Genomic DNA, 21,667 nt, shown 5'->3' on the forward strand with positions numbered 1-21,667 from the left:
AAAGTTATCAAAAGAGAAGATTAAACACATTTTGAACACGTCAGAACGGAGCCAATGACTCCAGAAGTATCTCCATGGCTTCAGCTAATCTGGCTTTTTCTCCTCAAAAGCGTCTTCCCACGGGAGCTGAAGGAGGTCTTCGCGTCCTGGCGGCAGGAATGCAGCAACCGGGGTCACCTGGATATCAGCGAGCGTCTGATCAGCGCCTCCTTGTTCCTGCGCTTCCTCTGCCCCGCCATCATGTCGCCCTCGCTCTTCAACCTGATGCAGGAGTATCCCGACGACCGCACGGCGCGCACGCTCACGCTCATCGCCAAGGTCACGCAAAACCTGGCCAACTTCACCAAGTGAGTCGGGATCTCTGTGACCGCGATCTGGGAATTAGGGGGGGGCGGTCTTTGCTAACAGGTCTCCCTCCTTTTTTGCTGTCAGGTTTGGTAACAAGGAGGAGTACATGTCCTTCATGAACCAGTTCCTGGAGCACGAATGGACCAACATGCAGCGCTTCCTGCTGGAGATCTCAAACCCGGAGACCATCTCCAACACGGCGGGCTTTGAGGGCTACATCGACCTGGGCAGGGAGCTTTCCACCTTGCACTCCCTCCTGTCTGAAGTGGTGTCTCAAATGGACCAGGTACCATTGTGATGATGCGCAGACTCAACAATCCAACCACAGTCGACGTTCACGTCCCTCATCGTTTTCGCTCCGTTTCCAGAGCGCTTCCTCCAAGCTCGGTCCACTACCCAGAATCCTGCGGGAGGTGAACGCGGCTCTGTCCAACCCGTCCAGCGTGCCGATGATGGTGCCGGGCCTTTCCTCGGAGCCCATGGCTTCACCCCCCATGGAGGCCGGCTGCGGCATCTCCTCAGGCCTGCAGAAGATGGTGATAGACAACGACCTCGCAGGGTACGACGCACCCATGCTCAGAAAAGTTCTCTTCAGTTATCATGTTTGTGGGAGAGTAGTCACAGAAATGAACCTGAACTAGATTCCTTTAGCAGGAGCGACTAGAATTATTTTGGGAAGCTAATTCATCTGCTAATTTCGCTAGGCTAGGCCCCCCTCGGCTCTGAAAGCTACGCCTCCTCACAAATAGTGTGAGAAATAATAATAAAATAATAATAAATCTGATTCCATGGAGAGATGCAGTAATTGCCCTGGACGCAGGGGACTGGGTTTGCCCTCGGTAGCCGCGTGTAGATGACTGCACGCTGGCACCGCTTATCTCCTCCTGCCCACGTGGAAAAGGCGCCAAAGCGAGAGCGTGTGAGATGAAAACGGAGGCAGGAGGGAAGATAAATGATTAACAGCTTGACGGCGGCTGTCTCATAAACACCGCCAGAACATCAGCAGGCAAATGAGCTCCTACTGTACACAGCGGGAAGACGAGATGAGCCGAGAAAAACAGGAAGTTGGACCGATAGCATCGTTATAGAAAACAGAGGCCCCCAATCAATGAAACTAATTAAGTAAAATCCCTGTATGGGCCGACGTCAAGCCTGCCCCCTTTACTTTATCGCAATTAATGTTTGCTCGTCTGCTGAAGGACGCGTTCCAATTATCTGCGCCCGTCCGTGCGCTCGTCGGCGAGCCTGAGAAGCATCCAGATGAGCCAGCAGTTCTCACCGTATCGATCCCCGTCCGGATCGGTGGGATGAAAAGTGGGAGTAAGACAGAGGTGAAAAGGGAGGGACAGGGTAGCGTTAGGGGAGATGGAGGGGTGGGGGATGAGACACTATAGACCCCCGTCCAGGTCTTCATCTCCTGGCAGTGAAGCCTCCACCTGCGGGCTGAAGGGACAATGAGAGGACAGGGAAAATCTTTGGTCTAAAATCTGAAGCCTTTTTGGGTCTGATCCTCACAGGTTGGTGGACTTCACCAGGTTACCCTCCCCTACTCCGGAAAACAAGGACCTCTTCTTTGTGACACGGAGCTCAGGAATCCAGCCCTCGCCAGCACGCAGCTCCAGCTACTCCGAGACCAATGAACCCGACCTGGGCATGTCCAACGGCAGCAAAAGCCTGTCCATGGTGGACCTACAGGACACTCACAATCTGGAAGGGGGCCCAGGTCCCAGCTCCTCGGACAACTTAGGCGAGGTCCCGGCATCAATGGGAGGCTGGTCAGCGAGAATCCCCCAGCCCAGCATCCCTGCAGCGAGGAGACCGGGTCAGACCCCCACCGCCATGGGCACAGAGGGCACCCCGGGCAGACCCGCCCAACTCTTAGCCCCCCTCTCCTTCCAGAACCCGGTCTACCAGATGGCAGCCTGCCTGCCCGTGTCCCCCCGCGGGATGACCGACTCCGGCTCGGAGTGCCACAGCTCCGTCAGTTCCCACAGCAACAACGAGGACGGCCCGGCCGGGGGCAAGCACGCCTTCCTGAACCACGGCGGAGGGGGGGGAGGGAGCAGCGGCGACGAGTACGCGAGGCGTTCAGGAGAGTTCAACCGCCGACAGCTGTCCCTCACGGAAATGCACCACCAGCCCGCCGTCCCGAGGCAGAACAGCGCCGGCCCGCAGCGCAGGATAGACCAGCCCCCACCTCAGAGCATCACCCGGGGCCGCACGCCGCCCAATCTGAGCGGGGGACCTTATCCACGGCCCTCTTCCGGCAACATGATGACGTCATCGCCGGACTGGCCCGGCAGCGGGGCGCGTTTACGACAACAGTCCTCCTCGTCCAAAGGGGACAGTCCAGAGACCAAGCAGAGGGCTCACCACAAACAGGTGCGGAGCGACACAGACAGCTTCATCCACACTCGGGGAAACTGCAACCCAAGCGTTTGCACCCTGCACTAATCGTAGCTGTAGGCTAACTCGGATTAACGCACATGACAGTGTGGCTTGGGCACATCCTGGATGTGTGTAGTTTGGTCAGCTAACACAATGCTAACATCCATGCTGGTGTTTTGCTGGGGTCACATCTGCTGTTTTCCACTTAATTCCCTAAAATCTGGCCCCGACCGGAGGCTGACACTGAAGCAACTGGTCTATAATTCCATTTGACAACTGTTTTATTTTAAAATTGATAATTACAGTCGTTAAATATCTTCAAGGGGAACGCTGAGATGCCCCCAACAAAAAAGCAATATTGTCCCATTTTCCTCACGGAAGCAAATGTGAGGTCTCATTAATCTCCATGCCAGTGGTGGATTCAGCGCCTCACTGCAGGTTCACACACTCCTGCGTGTTTAAAGCCACTCTGAGGTGTGTGTGAGCACGTCCTCCATCCCACACGCTGCTTTCAGACGGGCCAGTTGGTGCATTTCAAGCTTTTTTTGTTTGTTTCTGTTGTGTCTGTGCTGTTATTTCAACCAGCCTCCCCTTCCCCCGCCTGTCCACTTGCACTCAGCTCGTGTGTGTGTGTGTGTGTGTGTGTTGTGTGTTGGTTTCACTAGGCCCCCTCCCCAGTGAACCCCAGTGCGTTGGACCGCACAGCAGCCTGGCTATTGAATATGAATATGCAGTATTTAGACCATGAGGGGCTGGAGTCGGACACACTGAGAAACAGAGAGGATCTAACTCAGGTGGAGAAGGTAACTCTGACCTTAAGCAACCCCACTTTTTCACAGAAACACCTCGACCCTCAGCCCTGATTTTCCCTCTCTTTCTTTGCCTCTCATCCACTCCCTCCCCCCCCCCATCCCAATGGCCTCCTGTCCATTTATTCCTTCCTTTGCATCTTTCCTCTCTCGTCTCGGATGCTTTCAGCAGATTAGCTCCCTCCTAGTGGTAAAGTGAATGATACAGTTCCCAGCGCTCCTGCTCGTTTTGGACAGGAATTCCGAACGCTTTGACGTGTGAGGTGCATGAAGCCCCTTTTCCACCCCAGGAACTGATCAGTTTTTTCCAGGGTTTTGAAAAACCTTGAGGCAAAACACCCCAACTTTCCCTGAAAAGAGTTCCCAGTATCCTGGAAGTAGACTTCCCTCACCTCCGTACCCCCCCAACCTTGTTAGGTAATAAATTCCTGGAAACAAAATTTCCTGGGAATGTTGGTGGAAAAGATGTTATTTTACCAACACAAAGCATGTTCCTTCACATCCTTCACACAGTGTAAAAACAACACATTTCCACCAGAGTGCTTGAAAAACTGAAAATATAAGCTAACCCCCCCCCCCCCACACACACACACACACACACACACACACCACCCCACCCCCACCGCCACTTCTGTCTCTGTATAGCAGCCAAAGCAGGTATGTGTGTGTTTGGTTGCAGTGTTTTTTCACACACTTGCATGTGTGTGGGGAAGATTCCTGCTCTCTCCGTCCACCTTCCCTGCTTCTCCACTCATGCTTTGACTGTCACCTTCCTGTTTTCTGCTTTTTTTTTTACACACACACACATACAACACACACTCACACTCTCAGGAGGAGGCAACAACTTCAGTCTTAACAAAGACGCTGATGCCGCCCCGAAGCGGCAGCGGGGGCTCGCAGTCGATGCCCCGGGCGCTCTTTCTGGTGGCAGTTCGAGGCTCCGAGAGAGAGAAAATCATAATAACGCTCATCAGTGAGCATATTGATCAATCTGAGATTTAATTTGGATGTTATTTGACCCGTAAACCCCACCCAAACATGGTTCTGGAACCTGGCTGGCCATGAACTAATGCCCCTCCCTGAGTCACACGTTGGGTAATAAAGAGCATCGGGGGCATCACCAGGCCACAGACCGGATCAGGCAGGTCAGTCAGAACCGCCCCCCAACGCAGGAATTTATAGGGTCCAGTCAGAGAGGCCATCTGTCTGTGTCCCAGTGATGCTGAATTACTGGGGTTACTGGGGGGTGTGATGGTGTCCATCAACTTTAGTCTCTCGCTAACGACTCCGAGGGCTGATTACCCTTAAAATGGAGCTAATTCAGAGCAGACTGTATATTTCTAGGTATGTTTGGACTTAGATACATTTTTATGTTTGAATGTGATTTTATGGGGAGTCACATTGAAATCGCTGTTAGATTTGAAATTATTTTAAAAAGGCAACATTCAAGGGCTCCTGAGTTATGAAACAAACCCAAACCCAACAGTTAGAATTTCATAACTCATTTCGGAGCCCTTGAATAAGATAAGAGTCAGCTGGTAGACAGGTGCTCCGTCCTTACATAGGTGCTGATGTAGATTGTGGACAGGTGCGCCTGCCTGCAGCACCAGCTGTAGCCAATATCGGCTCCTCTGCGCCCCCTGCAGGAGGAAACACGCAGGAACACACACACACACACCACCCGGAACCCTGGACCCCAACAGTAGCACATAAAAATGCACCCACTCAGTGTAGTCAGACGCTGTGCTGATGGCAGCAGGTTCTTTCAGTAATAATCCAGTAATATCGAGTGAGAATTCAGAATATTTCTGATCGTTTTAATTAGAAATTACAATTAAAAAGGCAGAATTCGCCTCCAATTTACTGCTAAATGTTCCGCTGTTAGCCTGTAGCCCGCAGTGGGCAGAGTCAATGGTCAGAAGTTCAAAAACATATTATTAATAATGACAAACTGGAAAGCTTTTGTTAGAAAGGTTTCTGCTGGTTGCTTGGCAACAGTCTGGCTCATTGCTGCCACAGACTTGATGTCGTGCACAGGTATCGTGCACGACCGATTCAGCTGATGTCGCTCACTCTCGGGGGATTCAGGGAAAAACGTCTTCATCAATTTGGGGTCATTCCTCCAGAGAAGGGGATGATGGGAAAAAATGCCCCGGTAGTTGGCGGAGGAGTGATTTGTGGAAGGAGATTTTACAAGAATTTCATGCCAATTCGCCACAATGCTAACAGGCCCCGAGCTAACGGCTGATGTTTCTGCGCATGCGATCACGCTAGGCAGCGAAAAAGAGAGAGGAGATCTGATACCTCTATTAATCTCTTCTAAAAGCCTCTGGGAGGTCAGGGAGAGATTTTCCAGGCCGGTTTTCCCACATCTCGCCTCTTCCGATCCATCAAGACACACTTCAATTTCTTTATCTCCTGTCGGTTTAAACTCTTAACGAGTTTTTGCTTCGGTTTGTTCGGAGCCAGGCGAAATTTCTGATGGCGGGTTTAAAACCCTTTAATCGAACTCAAAAGCTCTCACCTTCTGTAAGTGTCGTCATCAGATCCCAAATATCCGCCTCTGTCAGGCCGCTCATCGGATTTCGTCCGGAGGAAATATTATTCATTCTCAACATTCCTCGGCTAGCCTGCTACCTAATTTCTACGATGTTTTTTTTTAACATGTACAGATGGAAAAGACCAAGATGTTATTCGGATTAATGGGAAACGTGCATGACATCAGAGTACTGGAAGGAATTCCAGGTGCTTTAATGAGATTTCCCCTAATCGGACCTGCCGTTAGCCGATCCAACTTATCGCTTTAACCTGCGGAAATCGGATATTTATTTATCGGACTTTTATCGTCACGCAGTCAAACCCGTTGGGAACTTGCAGGTCATTCCGGTCCATCCGGTTGTGATCTCCGTGGAATCCGCGCACGTTCCGATTTAAGAAGCTAACGTCCCGCAGCGTAGCGGGCGAACGGTAGCTCCGGCGTTGAGGCATCTTCTCCTGTGTCCAGTACCAGCAGGAGATCGCCGTGCTGCAGGAGAAGCTGCGGGCGTCGGTGCAGAAGCTGGAGGAGTACGAGTCCCGGCTGAAGGGGCAGGACGAGCAGGCCCAGAAGGTGCTGATGGAGTACCAGGCCCGGCTGGAGGAGTCCGAGGAGCGCCTGCGCAGACAGCAGGACGACAAAGACCTCCAGATGAAGAGCATCATTAGCAGGTTAGCGTGTCGGCGCCCCCGCCCTGGAGCGCCCTCGGGCCCCTGCTGCCTTTCTGACCCCCCCGCTGTGGTTGCAGGTTGATGTCGGTGGAGGAGGAGCTGAAGAAGGACCACTCGGACATGCAGGCGGTGGTGGACTCCAAGCAGAAGATCATCGACGCGCAGGTTAGCCTCCAGCCCGCCGGGCTGCCAACGTTCTTCTCTGGTGTCTGGTCTGCAGCGCCACCTGTTGCTCCGCCCCACCCGCGTGTAAGTGCTGATGTTTGTGCTCGTGTGCGTGCAGGAGAAGCGCATCGCCTCGCTGGACGCGGCCAACGCCCGCCTGATGAGCGCCCTGTCGCAGCTGAAGGAGCGCTACAGCCTGCAGACCCGCAACGGCATCTCCCCCACCAACCCCACCAAGCTGCAGATCACCGAGAACGGGGAGTTCAGGAACAGCAGCAACTGCTAGGCCCTGCCCCCGTCCCGCGCCCTGGGGGGGGGGGACACACCCCCGCGGGGAGCGAGCGGAGGGTCTTCCAGACTGGCTGACGCGGGCGAGAACTGACCAAACGGAGGTGAATGCCGAGAGATGACGAGCGCTGGGACATTACCAAAACCGGGACGAACCACTAACCCCTCCCCCGCAGCCACCTGGACACGCCCTTCTCTGGCCCCGCCCCCTCACAGAGACCCATTAAAAGTGAATTTATCTCAGATCCACGTCCAAAGAACCAAATATGATCTCACAAAAAATGCTATCTCCAAAAGCCTCCCCCACACACACACCCCCCCCCACACACACACACCCCAACTCACCCCAGCCCTCACCCCTCCCCCGCTTAGTGCACTTTGTGAAAAGCTATTGGTACATAAAAATGCCTTAATGTTGGAACACACCTTGACCCCCCCCGACCCCCCCAAACTGTGGACTAGCGAGAGCATCCGTGCGACTAGAGGTGGGACATGGATGTCTGCATTTATGGAGCGGACACACACACACACATACACACACACGTAGATCTATATTTGAGCCCTTTATTTCATGGTTCCGTCTTCACTCACCACGAAGGACGACAGCGTTGGACGGTCGGGGGGGGGGTCTCCTCCCCCTGATGGCACCACAACGCACACACACACACACACAGTGTACACTGGACCGGAGGGACTCTTCCCTATAGGTGGTTTCTGTCCGCAGCCACGCTCTTTGGTCTCTTCTCCTGAATGTGAAGACGCCCCCCGGCGCTCGCTCTCAGCACCTGTCCCTCGTCGCTCCTGCTCCTTTTTTTTTTTTTTTTTTTTAAATATATATATATACATATTTTATTGTATATTTTCTTTGAGGTCTCGGCGCGAGGCTCCCGGAGCCGACGGTAGCATCGTTTTAAATTAGCTTGGAAGGTGGTGGCGGCGTGCTGCAGGTTCTAGAGTGAATATATGACAGATGTGAGAGATTTCAGCCCAAGAAGGTGTAAATAAAACACTATTTTTACCTGATAGTAAGAACTTTTTTGTAAATGTCCCCTCAGATTCTGCTGTATCATTATGGATCATGTAAATACAGAATATCCCCGTCACCTATCCTCACCGGGTAGATCTGTACAGTTAAATTAACCCCTCAGTGTTCTCCCTGTCTTTAGTTTTATTTTATTTAGAGGATGGTGTCACTAACGGTTATTGAGTTGGGGGGGGGGGAGGCCACGTGATGCCCAAGCACAGTCCTGTTTGTCTCCAACTTAATGCACTTTTAAGTTCAGTTGGGGTTTAAAATTATTAGCTTTTCTTTTCTAAATGATAGCACAGAAAATTGGCCAATAAAGGGATTTTAAAAATATACTTTTTAAGTGATTGTCTACAACTAAAAGTCGTTTTTTTTTTTTAAACATATATATAAATCAAAGCCGGTGTGGATGACCTGGTTTAGCGATGAGGCAAAACGTGGGAATATTTTCTTTGGGGGAAATTAAAAATCACTTTTGTAGCTAATTTTACATTGTTATGCAACAAAAACAACATTATCAACTGGTTGTAAATCTGACGTTTCCACCGTCCGTGTTCTGTTGATCAGTTTCTGATCAGTTTACATGTTTGTTTCTTTGTTTGTTACTGACAGTAGCATTTTAGCAAAAATGTTCAAATATTGCTTAGCTAAACCAAATCCTGTTGTTTACCATTTAGCTAATAGTTTAGCATAAGGGCGGTTTAGCTAAAATTAGCTGTCTTGCTTTCAACAGTGACGTCAGATCGTAAAATGTGTAAAAACGTAAAAGAAAAAGAAGAAATACATTAGACACACTAATGTTCAATGTCTAATTTGACTTTACACCTTTTTTTGTTTTAAAGTGGGAAAAAACCATCATCTCTCTCGTTACGCGCCGAGAAAAGATCAGCTGAAATATAAAAGCTATAAAGTGAAAGATGTTGTATGTTTTCTATTGTAGAAAATACTTTTGTAAGTATGTTGAAAGTATAAAGTATTTGCTGATTTCTGCTTCTCTTGATGACAGGCGACAGAAAAAAGAAATAAAAACAATAATGTACAGAAGAATCTTGTGGTTGACAAAACGTGGCTGTGCAATCGATGTACATTTGCAACTAGACCCATTAAAGTTTTATTTAGCTATTTTTAAAAAAAAAAGAAAGAAAGAAAGAAGCAACTCAGCTGGTGTGGTTTGTGCGCCGCGCACGGTCCTGCAGCCAAAACCCTGCAGTAAACAGCACGGAGAGGAGCTCGTTAGCAGCAGATCCTCAACGTTTGTTTTTTCCTTTAAACATGGAAGGGCTCTGCTGGTTTTAATTGCTCCCTATGAGGCTACCCCGCCCCCAAAACCCCCATCGGCAAAATAGAACAGACTCCCCCAGGGGCAAACACGTGTGTTCGGGACTGGCTGTTTGAAACAAGCCACAAAGGCTAAACCTGCACAGGTAAGAGGAGGGTTAGCTTAGCCTTGAGCAGCAGCAGCTAAAATGGCTGCATTCACACAGCCAGGCTATGCTGGATCACCAGTGCACCACCAGCTCTGTTCAGATGGGGCTAAAGCTGAGCAGCAAGAGCTTAGTGGGCCGACTGGACTGGTAATAGTGGGGTACAGGTGCTAAATGGGGCTTCCAGCCCACCACACAGCGTCCGTTCTGCCTCTGCGGGCGGCTGAAAAGCAAATTACAGCTAATGAGCTAATGTGAGCATTTTAGCTTTGACAAGTTGGAACGTGGAGCTGTGACAGTACAGGGTTGACCTGAGTTGCTAAAGTTGAACGTTCCACTGAGACTAATTAACAATGATGATGGTGTATTTGGAGGCGGAGGGACCACCCACACGTCAGACAGCACAGCGGCCGTTTGGGTGTGTGCACATGATGTTGGTCATCCACACGCTTGTGGCACAAACCAAACCGTGAGGAAGAACGCTAGCGTTAGCAACTGGGAATTATAATAGCTGTCAAGTGGCTGGTAATCCCCTCCTGATTTAGCAGCTAACAAACACACAATAATGAGACCGTTGGGGGAAAGTTTCATCGGTAACCAACACAAAGGCTCCACATTTGCTTTATTTTTTGCAGTGCTAATTCATTCACACATCAAGAATAAAGGTATTAGCTACACAGTCAGTCTTACAGCTCTCAGCTGCGTGCAAGTTCAGAGCAGTTAAAAACAGGGCTAAAATTTAGCACTCGTGATTTGCCATAAATCAGCAGTGACGACAGCCAAGCGGCCACATTTTCTGGCCCAGAATGGTGAAACTATATGACGTGCGCATTCTGTGCACAACTGGCTGCTAGCTGCCCTTTTCCCTCAAAAACACACAGGTTCACTTCGCTCCTCGCTAATGCGCAGCTGAGCCGCCGGCTATAAATAGGCTTTCAACGGTGAGCCGAACACAAACAGAATACAGTCGAGCGCACGCAGGCACGCACGTGCTCACAAAGTGCTCAGTCACCCTCACACCGATCTGTGCAAATCAAATTCAGACGTTTATTGTGCAAATCCAGAATAAAATAGACTAAAAAGACTCCTCGCACTGGTTTACTGCATGTAGCTGAAGCATCCAATGGAATCCCTGAAACAAAGCTGCTCTTGGTGTGTGTGTGTGTGTGTGTGTGTGTGTGTTGGGGGGGGGGGGATCCTGCTCGCACTCAGGTCAGTTTTCCACGTTGGCCCTGAGTGGGCGGGGCTTAAGCCTCTGGTGCAGGCGGTAGTCCTGGCTTGCCGCCCTCCTCAGGGGCGCGGGAGACTCCAGCTGCTGGGGGTTGGCGGCGCCGGAGGTCTGGTTCTTGTTGGCCCTCGGCTGCGCTCTGCTGCAGCTCAACGAGCGTCTGTCCTCGCTCCCGGTCTGGGCCTCCAGCTGGGCCTCGCACAGCTCCAACAGCGCCGCCGCCTGCTCCCGCGGCGCCGCAGCCTTGAACCTGCGGGCCGCCAGGAAGAAAAAGGCCTCCAGGAACGCCTGCAGGCCCATTCCTGAAAGAAAGGAGAGCACTTCCTGAATACGGATGACCCGGCCCGGCCCGGAAATCTCAAGGTGCTGAATTATTCATGTCCGACACGCGCTTCCCTGTCACAATGTGATCTGAGCGGGCGTCGGCGGGCGACTCTGACAGAGAACGAAGCGTAATTATCTGTCCTGCTGAAGGACGCCGGCGTCCGTCGTCTACGTCTCGTTAGGCTGTCAGCCTGCTGGGGGGGAGGGGGGTGTGTCTGTGCGTCACCTGCTTCTCTGGCGTCGGCGCCGGACCAGCGCCGGGTGATGTCTATGTAGAGGATGTCCACAGCAGCCATGGTGAAGTTGCTGTTGCTCAGCTTACAGCTCCTGTATTCAGGCGTGAAGGCTAACGTCAGTCGCGCCTTGTAAAGAAGGCTAACGCGGCGCCCCGGCGGCCATGAGCCTGTACCTGATGAAGGTCCTGAAGGCTGTTGGACCCAGCCTCATGTTGCCCTTGACCCCCAGGAAGCGGATGAAGAGCCCCGCGATGCGCTCCACCAGCCGCAGGTGGTTGAACTGTTTGGCGTATTTGGGGTAAACCTGCTTCAGGCACAGCGACGGCAGCGCGCCCTCGTCTGGGCTCCTCTCCGGCGTCTCCGACTCCATGGGAATCTCCTCGCTGTGTTCCAGACCGCCGGGCCTCAGCTGGTAACTGCGGCAACAAGGAGACGATACCAATTCAAACCCCACTCGTCGACCCTTCCGTTTGACCACGGCAGAGCAGACAGGAAGTGATGTTAGCATCACTTAGCATCTGTGCTAATCTCTGCATTCTCTTATTTGTGATTGAATCAGATAAATGACTGATGGGAACGTGTGTGAGACGCTGTGAGGCATGACGACGCCTGTGGGTAACACGTGCGCGTCCCCACACGGGCAGGGACGCTGGTATCGAGGGGAAACATTAGCGCCGACTTTTATGAGGCGGATTCTTCTGCCATGAATGAGCAAACGGTGTGAATGGCACCGGGACAGAACTGCTGAACAATTGATGGGGGAGCGGCTCTACACTCTACACTCGATGCATGATGGGTAGAGGTTCTTTGATGGTGGATTTGTACCAGGCGAATAGAGCAGAATGTTATTATGCTGTTGACCGACCACATTATTGAGAGAGTGTGTGTGTGTGTTCTGGTGCACATTACGTAGTGAGGACCAAAGACAGGAATTTGACCTGCAACCTGAGGACATTTTTGGTAGACAACTCCAAAGGGTTCTTCGAGGGTTAAGACTTGGCTTAATTGTATTAATTGGGTTAAAGTTCAGGGTTTGAAAATGTGTTATGTCTTCACAAAGATAGATGTGCACGTGTGTGTGTTTACATGGAGGGTTTCTTGTGGCCAGGGTCCATAAGGCGCAGAGTGTCCCTGATCACGCCCACTTTGACCTCTTTGTCAACAGGACTGGGGACGTATTTAAAAACTCCTGGTGCCACCTTAAAAACAGAGACGCTCGTCACGGCAACGCTGACAATCCCGCTAAACGCGCCAAGCGAGGACGCCGCGCTCACCTCCTGCTCGTGCTCGATTCTCATACTGGGGTTGGAATTGACCTCGAGTAGCACAGGCTTCAGGTTCTTCATCAGCAGGATGTCAAACCCTAAAATCTGACAAACAGCGCAACACACACCTTCAAAAATAAAGGAAAGTTGCTCCATTATTGATGGAAAGTCCTGATCTGGGACGGGGGCGGACGCTGCTGACCTGGAAGCAGGTAGGTCCTGGTTTACCAGGCGGTATTTCAGCATGATAGTACACTTTGAGCTCAGGCACCACAGCGATGAGGGTTTTGATGACGAGGGCGATGATGTCGGACCACACCTTCTTAATGTCCACACCTTTAGCTGCCAGCCTGTACAGCACACTGGAGAGCGTGCGCTTGCTCCCAGTGCTCTGGCTTTCTGAGTGGACAAAGTTGCCACTGTGGACATTCAGAGAATAATTGGTCAGGTGCATGAACACGTGGCTCAGATTCTTCTGGCTCGGTTCCTATAGTAACAAAAGAAAGAGACACCTTCGTTATTACTGGAGCATCCTGCCGAGGCAGCCAAAGGCCTCGGCCACCTACCTGATATGGCTCGGTGCAGAAGCGCGTCAGGCCTTCTTTTGCGATGTAGATCTCCAGTGGTTCCAGAGACTTCATCAGGACGTACAGGCGGATATCAAACTTGAGCTTGTCGATGAGTAATGGCTTGTGGATGTACTCTTGGACGACACCCTGCCTGGCCTGGGAGCCCACCGTGGCCTTCAGCTCGCTGGGATCACGGATAAGGTAGATGCCGTCCCCCTGAGAACCGCCGTCCGGCTTCACGATGAAGGTCGGGCTGAGCGTGGCGTCCTTCTCTTTCACCATACGGATCTAAGGGGGGAACGTAACAAGGTCATACTTAAACCTTTTACATCTGTTGGAGAATGAATGGAAACAAAGTTTCAATATTGTTTGTTTGCCGAATGATGATGAACGGACCAATGGTGCCCCCTGGTGGATCATCTGCATTACTGCAAAGCACGCCAGGCTCAGGGGTTATTTAGCTGAAGATATTGAGCAAAATGGGCTTTAAACCTTCAAACCATTAGCTGCCAACATGCCCAAATATGTAAAAACACATGTTTCAAAATGTTTTCGGCTTCTGACAGCTTGAGACTTGAGACTAACCGGACACAAGCCTGCGTGGATCCCACAACAGTGCCACTATTCATACTGAAATAGCCACAAACGTAACAGCCGATGAGGCAGATTAACTTGATGTGACATGATCGATTATCTTAGATTAGCCGAGCTGCCGCTAACGGCGGCTCAGCGTCTCACTTTCTCCTTATCTGGTTAAAAATACCGCCGGCCTTAATGCCCACGGTCACAGAGGTGTGGTCTGCTCCTTATAGACATCAGTCATCTGTTGTTGGGCATCGCAGTGGACCGGCCCGCAGGATAAGACCCTCTCCAACACCCGATGCCGTGCTTCGCAGCCATGTTTGCATGGAAGAAGCCTCTGGCACCGTTATTCCAAGGCACCTAATTCAATTTAGACGCGCTTAATGTCATTAGCACAACGAGTTAATTAAGGGCTTATTTGAGTGAACCACCGCTAGGGTTGAAAAAGGTTTCCAGTTGGGTTCTGCTGGCTCCCTCAGCTCAGGGTTTCACGTGCACCAGCGCTGTTGTGAACCTGCCTGTGCGCAGAACAGCTGGAACTCCTCCGGCAGGATCCAGGAGCGAGGGTAGAAGTCGTACTCCTCTGGGAACAGCTCCTGCATGGTCCGCACCGCCCGGCTCGTGTTGATTTTGCGGAGCATTTCGATCATGCCTGAAGGGGGAAAAAGAGGCCTTACTGGTGGGGCGGCGGGTGGTTGGCGTGAGGCGGGAAAGCGGCGTGGGGGTGGGGCTGACCTGGGAACTTGTTCACCTGCCCTGAGCTGACGTTGTCGTTGTCGTGGAAGGAGACGCCGTGCCAGTAGATGTCACACGCTGCCCGTCTGCCCAGAGGAAACTGAAGAGAGGAGGAAGGACACATCTGAGGGAAGGAAGGAGGCTGCATGACTCAGGACATGGGGCCATTTATCCGTTACCATGGAGATAATCCTGACAGGAAACGATCTGGCCTCGATCCCCACACAGCAGCAGCCATCTCTTTAGTTCTACGCCTCATTGGAAGACACCCCTCTCTGAACTGACGGGGCTTTTAACTAACACTCTGTTACAACTTTATTACAACGGGGGGGGCCACTCCTCCTCTCAGGTCACCAAGTCTCAGCTCCGGGAAGGGACTCCGACATCTCCAGCTCATTACTGGGTTTGCACGCAAGCGCTTGAAACAAGGAAACCTTGTTGGAGAGCCAAGCGCTGCTATAAATACTGCCAGGATGATGACAACTGTTCCCATCACACGCACAACGGCAAAAATTATCAGAATCAAAACTAACACAAAAAAAACCAGCAGTTTCCAAGGGGTGACGCATCAATTCCCCCAAATAAATCAGCCGCTGTCAAAACGCAGGACAGATCTGATGTTTCCAGGGAAATTCCTGAAAAATAGATGTGAAATATGCTGTCCCCCTCCAGGCTTCCCTCCTCTGGCTGCATAAGAGGGGATTTAAGAGGTTATTGGATTATGGAAGCTTAAGGCTAATCATTTCCCACCGTTTAAGAGAATGCCATATGCTGAAAGTCAGTTGACGTCTGTCCGTCAGGCCAAAGCGGAGCCGCACAGTCGGCAGGAACCCGGCGTCCAGTTAGACTTTCAAAATGGCACATTAGACGAGGAGCGTGAGAACAAAACGTGTGGGCCCCCCGTCTGGTGTTAGAAACAGTAGACGGGGGCAGCTCAGGTTTCCCTGCAGGGTCATGGGTGAGAAGTTAAGTCTTTACCTCCACGCTCTCATCACACCGCTCTGCTTTACTGGCCGTGCATAATGCAGAGCCCATGAATAATGGCTGATGATGGGATTAACTGCACTGGATCCAAGCTGCCCTGGCGGAGGAGCGGGTCGATGAGCGCGCTCATGAATCATTTATAGCTGCTGCCGTGAGTTTAAGGCTCAAATATTGGGATGCAAATGCAGCCAGTGTCGTTCTTAACTGCCCGTCACTCGTGCACCGATCAATAAACTGCAGCTTTTTGCGCATTTGGGGGATTTAGCAGCAATCTCGGGTGGACGCCGAGCAGATGAAACGTTCAGAGGGATCAAACCGTGCACAAAGCATGCAGGAGAGCAGCAGAATGCTGCAGATTGAAAAGGCCTTTAGCGCACCTCCTTCCACTTCAGCTGCTTGATGCTCAACTTCAGCGCCTCCAGGGAGGTTTTGGCTTTGGCGCTGTCCACCGTCACCGGCCTCCTCCTCTTGGCGGGTTTCACCGCCTCCTCGCTGCAGGCTTCCTGGGGGTTTCTGGGTCCCTGGACGTAGTTGCCGTTAGTTTCCGACTTGCCCTTCTGGGTCTTTACACCCCCTGTGAGATTACTCAGGTTCTTCGCAGCGTGATCGCTGACTTCAGACGCGTAAAATGGTTTGTCCAAGTTGCCGCAGGAGTCCTTTTCGTCTTTTCTCTGCTTAGGGCGGTTTTTCCGGGTATGATTGGAGATGTTGGCTGCGTCGTTGCCAGCTGTGGTGACCCCTGGAGGTTCCGGGGACACCGGAGGTGCCGGTACCCGCGCCTCCGGGTGCGCGTCCTCTTTCTCCGCATCGTTTCCAAACGCTTTCTCCTGCTCAAGCTGAACTCTGGCTTGTGCATGATGATCACACATCATGCAGGACTTTAGAGGCCACGGTGCTGGACGGGGCACAGATGTACCACAGCGCAATAATCCGGCGAGCTACTGTTACCGTGGCACAGCGCACACATCGCTCTTTTACGCGTTAATTACCAAACTAGCATCCATTATGTTTGTCTTGGGTTAATTCCCAGAGTCTGTAAGTAAATACCGATGGAAGCAATCGGTGGCATACAGCTGAAAACCTGATGGCGAACGCTAGCTAGCAGCCAGCTGGTAAAAATAATTCCTATGATGGAAGCGAAGGGCTCCGCCTAGCCGAATTAGCCTGCGCTAGCTGCTAACGGCACTGGTCGGTCCGCACCTGATTTAAAGCTAAAATAATCCAGACTTTAAAATCTCACCCTGCGGCAATATATGCATCAGGGTTACCGTTATCTACATGTCCAGTGAGCGGCTGGCAGCGCCGCAGGGCTGTCCGCAGCCATATGTCCTGTGCGGTGTCTCAGGAACAGCCGGTCGGCCAGTCTGGAAGCCGCATCTGCGCCGAGAGCCGAGCAGGCTGCTGATGCCTTTGGGTTCCTCCCAGAGCGTCCGAATTCCGGCTTCCGTTCCAGGCCGCGCGGTGTGGCGTTCACGGGGTTTCACTTTTAAACTGAGAGGCGCTCGCAAAATTCCCTTCAGCATTATTGTGGACTGTGTTGTAATATACTGTAGGTTTTACCTCTTCAAGTGTTGCGATATTCATCAGTCAAAAACACCTGTGCATATGGTTTTGGGGGGGTTACACGATATTGTATGTTTTAAATCAATATTGACCTAAAATTGGTCCACATTGTAAGAGGAAGACGATGATGATGTGGGGATGAAACGATGAGCTTTTTAGAAAAAGGTGACTTATTTCATGTCCCCAAACCACCATGTTGTCACAGTTTACCTGACAGTCAAATCACCACTGACGATATAAAGTCTCTTCCCCATTTATTTATTTATTTATTTCCAGGGGCGTGGAGACATACTTTAGCCCGATGCTGAGGCGCAGCTTTAACCGTCTCATCAAGAGGTAACGAAATTCTAAAATTAGTCAAACCTACAGCATCGACGTGTGATAATCAACCATCCAGGTGTTTGGATGAGAGGATTTAAACACACTCCCTCAGTTTCCCGTGAAGTCGTCCGCCTTCACCTGCCCGAACTCCAGAGGGACCCAAGACAGTTGTGGATGGACGAAATGGTCCACGAAGAGCACATGTGAGATGAGCTGTACAGTTTTTACCTCAGACACTAGATGGAGCTATAGAACAATGGTGCTTTCCTTATTTAATGGCTAGTTAACTCAGTAATAATTCCACAAATGACATTTGACCCTGATTTATTCATTATTCTTTAAATAGCCGTTATGTTTATTTCCTTAAATAATGCCAATTAGCATGTATCCTCTCTCAATTGTCTATTTTCTGACGGTGGCGTTTTCTTTTAAAGGAAGCGCACTCAAGCGGTATTTTTGTCGGAGGAACAAAAACATGCCTCCGCGTCTGTCCCTTTAATGCGCGCAGCAGAGAGGAGTCGCACAACAGAGGTTCCGTTCATCAGCCACACGAAACCTGCCTTTATACTCATAATATTTCACCAAATTACAGACACGTGGACACGAGTGTTTCAGTTTGTTGTGAGTTTTTGCTGCTGAAGGTCGCGTCTGCGCGACTGTTTTTCTGACGCGTTATGGAGACCAAACCCGAGATTATCCTATTTCAAGGACGCGCTCTCCATCGTTTCTCTTTCCACAGGATGAAAGATTTGCCCTGAGAAATCGCCAATTTCCTGAGGATGCAGAGGGAGAATGGTGCCATATGCTAAACGCAAAGGGGGTTATTTGGACATTTGCGACGCGCGCTGGTGGTTTGCTCTGAAAATGTGATCAAACAGGAATCCCTGCATGCCTCCTCGCTCCTCTCGCTGCCCTCCAACAGTCGCCCACGATGCCAAGAGGACTGCGGAGGCTGCTTCATCTGGTGCTGTTCTGCCCTCTGTCCAAAGGTCTGCAGGTAGGACAACAGACACCGTGATGTCCTTTGTTGCTCTGGCAGGATGAACATTTATCAGGCTAATTAATTAATAGGCGTGGTAAGCAAGAGCCAGATGAGCACCCTAGCTCGTCTCTTCATGAACTGCTGCCTGGGCCTTGTTGGGGAAAGAGGAGAATGATCTAACAAGAAATGAATCGCAGAGTTTCGCCACACGGCTCTGCACGCGTCTGTCAGTAGAGAACACTGTAGGTCATTCAGGGAAGCCTGGAGGGTGATGACACACCAGGATACTCCAGGTGGATTCGGTGGGATTGGCTGGGGGCTGTAGAACAAAGAAAAGGAAAATCACACCTTCGTTTCAGGCTGTTGCAACAGTTGCGCCTTTCAGAGCAGATTTTCTGAGACGAGCTCCGCCAACCACTGCCTGTAACTCCTCAACGCTCCGCTCCTACCTGATGGGAGAACTACTTTTTACACTTCTGCCAGTCATTCTTAGTTTGTAGTCAGACATGTAAATCCCTCTCTTTGGTTCCCTGGGTGGTCCGTTTGCATTTGCACTGTAAGTTGAATCACAGGGTTCACTTGCAAGTGGAGTGAAGACCTGGGTCTCTCTGGGTCCCCTGTTTGGTCCACACCAGAGGTTGGATAACCCACCCGCCCAAACTCTGATGACCATATTCTATCCAGTATGGCAGTTATATCCAAATATTTCTCTTTTATACCCTGACAAGGTTTATCCTGACATGCTGACCACTGTTTCTGTGTTGCTGAGGTATTAATGTTTATGGTTTTTATCCTCACGCCCACCCAAGAGTCGTCTCCCAGCCATCAAGGTCAAGTACCTCCTCCTGGCATGGCTGGGCATCCTCATCACCAGCTGGGTCCTCTACATGCAGTATGCATCCTACTCTGAACTCTGCCGCGGGCACGTTTGCCAAATGGTTATTGTGAGTGTGCTTTCCAAAATTTTAAATACATTAAAAAAAACAACAACAGTGCAATAATGTGCAGGACAAAGCACACAAAGAGGGATTGGAGCGTCTGTGTAACTCCTTTAGTGGGAATTTTGTTTAGTGATGAAAACTCTGCTCATACAAAAGCTTATATATCTGTTTATGTTGATGTTTACCTCACTGCATCTCCGGTTGTCCTTGGCAGTGTGACCACTACAGAAGGGGCATCATATCAGGCTCAAGTTGCAAAGCACTGTGCGATCAGAGGACTCTGCGGCTGCAGCACTGCATGTCCACCTCCTCCACACATCAGGCAAAACAATGCATCCTGTCTCACTTTGGTTGCCTTTCAATCGGGGGGGGGGGCTCGTACTGAAGGTTTTGTGCTGTCCCGTCACTGCAGGTGTACAGTGGGGTGTGGAAGGAGAGGCCGGTCGTGATCAAGTGTGGTGTTGAGGATCCCGTGCGGAGCAATGGGGGTCCGCACTCTGTCCCGCGACAGGAGATGAGCTTGTACGACAAACCCACTCGTGGAACCTCCATGGATGAATTTAAAGAGATGGTGCACCGTTTCCTCAAGGTCCACTTTCCTTTCGTAATATAAGGAATAACACAACACCATAGTAGAAAGCAGAAATTGAATGTGTTTCATAAGTTCATGGTTGATTTTCACCACATATCTGAGTGGTAGCATCTTTTCCTGCAGGACAAACTTGGGGAGCAGTCTTCTCTGACTACCCTGGTGGACAGGATCATCAGTCTGGGTGACATCAACCAGGATGGTAAAGTGTCTCTCGCGGAGGCCAAGTCTATCTGGGCTCTTCTTCAGATCAATGAGTTCCTTCTGATGGTGGCCCTGCAGGCCAAGGAGCACACCCCCAAGATGCTGGGCTTCTGCGGCGACCTGTATGTGACAGAACGTGTGAGCCACAGCTCCCTCTACAGGCTAGAGGTGCCTCATTACCTGCAGCCTCTGGTCCCGGAGACCTTGCTCTCCAGTTTGAACCACTGGCTCGCCCCCGCCTGGCCCCGCAGGGCGCGCATCACAATCGGTCTGCTGGAATTTGTGGAAGAGGTCTTCCACGGGTCCTACGGGAGTTTCCTAATATGCGATGCCAGCTCACGTCACGTTGGCTACAATTCAAAGTATGACTGCAAGATGGCCAATCTGCACAGTGTGACATCAGAGGCGGTCGTGCGAGGGTTTCTGAGGGGGCGGCGGTGTGAGACCAATGTAGACTGCACGTACGGGCGGGACTGCACGGCCACCTGCGATCGACTGGTGAAGCAGTGTAACACCGAGGTGGTGCAGCCCAACCTCGCAAAGGTGTGCGTGCTGCTGCAGGACTTCCTGCTTTTTGGGGCGCCGTCGGATCTCCGGGGGGATTTGGAGAAGCAGCTGCGCACCTGTGTGACGCTCAGTGGTCTGGCGAGCCAGATGGAGGTGCATCATTCGCTGGTGCTGAACAACCTTAAAACATTGCTATGGAAGAAAATCTCCAACACTCAGTATTCTTGAAAACATGTTGATATTGTCAGTCCATCCATACATCTTCTTTTAACTGCAGGGGTTTTTTTGTAAATAGGTTCACAGGATACAAACATACTGAGTCAATTATTTCTGAAAGACTTTGCAAGGCAAGAAGGATCTGGGATCATTTATATGGGATATGAGTTAGCTGTATTAAAATAAATGTACATTGCACTGGTTTTGAATGTGTATGTGACAATAATTTTGGCCTTAGCCATTCAACCTACATTTACTGTGAATAACAAACTGTGAAACAGCAAATATACTGTATTAAACAAATGTTGCTGACCTCTCTTACAACCACGTGTTGTTCTGTATGCTTTTTTTTTTTTTTTTTTTTTACAAACACTCATCTCTTGAAGACCTTGGTTTCAGGGCACTGGCTATGCTTCTGATTAAATGTATTGTCCTTCAACCTCTATTGTTTTGATATGATAGCTGAATGCAGTTTCCTAACTCGAACCATTAGGCACTGACACTGCTGCTTTAACACACCTATCACATCACATCACTGCACCATTTGACACCATCAGTTCACTGTGAATTTTACTAGACTTTACCCAAAACAGCATTATTTATTCATTACATTTGATTTTTGTGTAGATTACAAAAAAACAAAAACGTGTGTAAGCATTTTACTGATGCAGGAATAAATAGTAAAAACCTGCAGTCTGGTGTAATAAATCAAATGGAAAAAATAATATTTTTATCTTTTCCTTTGATCGGGGAATCTTCTTAATT

General features: G+C 50.6%; 3 protein-coding genes across 11 annotated transcripts in view; 2 read left to right on the forward strand and 1 right to left on the reverse strand.

Annotated features, from left to right (window-relative positions):
* dab2ipb (DAB2 interacting protein b) overlaps positions 1–9,279 on the forward strand; it is a 57,411-nt gene extending 48,132 nt beyond the window's left edge. For all 8 annotated transcript variants that reach the window (XM_029837141.1, XM_029837143.1, XM_029837142.1 and 5 more), the window contains 8 exons: positions 111–347; positions 433–634; positions 717–907; positions 1,866–2,730; positions 3,402–3,539; positions 6,550–6,752; positions 6,830–6,917; positions 7,036–9,279. In XM_029837141.1, coding sequence (XP_029693001.1) covers positions 111–347; positions 433–634; positions 717–907; positions 1,866–2,730; positions 3,402–3,539; positions 6,550–6,752; positions 6,830–6,917; positions 7,036–7,203 — 2,092 coding nt within the window. In that variant the 3' untranslated portion in view covers positions 7,204–9,279. The remainder of the gene's footprint in view (positions 1–110; positions 348–432; positions 635–716; positions 908–1,865; positions 2,731–3,401; positions 3,540–6,549; positions 6,753–6,829; positions 6,918–7,035) is intronic.
* A 982-nt stretch (positions 9,280–10,261) lies between these two features.
* On the reverse strand, positions 10,262–16,990 carry ttll11 (tubulin tyrosine ligase-like family, member 11). Its single transcript, XM_029837147.1, has 10 exons — positions 15,957–16,990; positions 14,596–14,695; positions 14,379–14,512; positions 13,276–13,566; positions 12,912–13,196; positions 12,719–12,814; positions 12,531–12,643; positions 11,618–11,860; positions 11,435–11,535; positions 10,262–11,186 (listed from the first exon to the last, which is right to left on the reverse strand). The coding sequence occupies exons 1-10, from the start codon at positions 16,449–16,451 to the stop codon at positions 10,870–10,872; spliced, it is 2,175 nt and encodes a 724-aa protein (XP_029693007.1). The 5' UTR covers positions 16,452–16,990; the 3' UTR covers positions 10,262–10,869.
* A 946-nt stretch (positions 16,991–17,936) lies between these two features.
* Positions 17,937–21,224, forward strand: dipk1b (divergent protein kinase domain 1B). 2 transcript variants are annotated; one of them, XM_003977986.2, is made up of 6 exons: positions 17,937–18,084; positions 18,203–18,460; positions 19,255–19,389; positions 19,601–19,708; positions 19,799–19,975; positions 20,102–21,224. In XM_003977986.2, exons 2-6 carry the CDS (start codon positions 18,395–18,397, stop codon positions 20,912–20,914), a joined length of 1,299 nt encoding a protein of 432 aa, XP_003978035.1. In that variant the 5' UTR covers positions 17,937–18,084; positions 18,203–18,394; the 3' UTR covers positions 20,915–21,224. The 2 variants fall into 2 exon arrangements, with proteins under 2 accessions (XP_003978035.1, XP_029693966.1); XM_029838106.1 differs by having other exon boundaries at positions 17,976–17,994.
* Positions 21,225–21,667: the final 443 nt, after the last annotated feature.

Source organism: Takifugu rubripes, chromosome 6 (assembly GCF_901000725.2).
Source record: "Takifugu rubripes chromosome 6, fTakRub1.2, whole genome shotgun sequence".
NCBI lineage: Eukaryota > Metazoa > Chordata > Actinopteri > Tetraodontiformes > Tetraodontidae > Takifugu > Takifugu rubripes.

Excerpts from the sequence above, each read along its gene's own strand:
- ttll11 (XM_029837147.1), bottom strand. The coding sequence starts at position 16,451 with ATGATGTGTGATCATCATGCACAAGCCAGAGTTCAGCTTGAGCAGGAG. Across the intron at positions 14,696-15,956 it reads AGCAGCTGAAGTGGAAGGAG|TTTCCTCTGGGCAGACGGGC; the intron begins GTGCGCTAAAGG and ends TCCTCTCTTCAG. Across the intron at positions 14,513-14,595 it reads GCAGGTGAACAAGTTCCCAG|GCATGATCGAAATGCTCCGC; the intron begins GTCAGCCCCACC and ends TTCCCCCTTCAG.
- dipk1b (XM_003977986.2), top strand. The coding sequence starts at position 18,395 with ATGCCAAGAGGACTGCGGAGGCTGCTTCATCTGGTGCTGTTCTGCCCT. Across the intron at positions 19,390-19,600 it reads ACGTTTGCCAAATGGTTATT|TGTGACCACTACAGAAGGGG; the intron begins GTGAGTGTGCTT and ends TGTCCTTGGCAG. Across the intron at positions 19,976-20,101 it reads TGGTGCACCGTTTCCTCAAG|GACAAACTTGGGGAGCAGTC; the intron begins GTCCACTTTCCT and ends CTTTTCCTGCAG.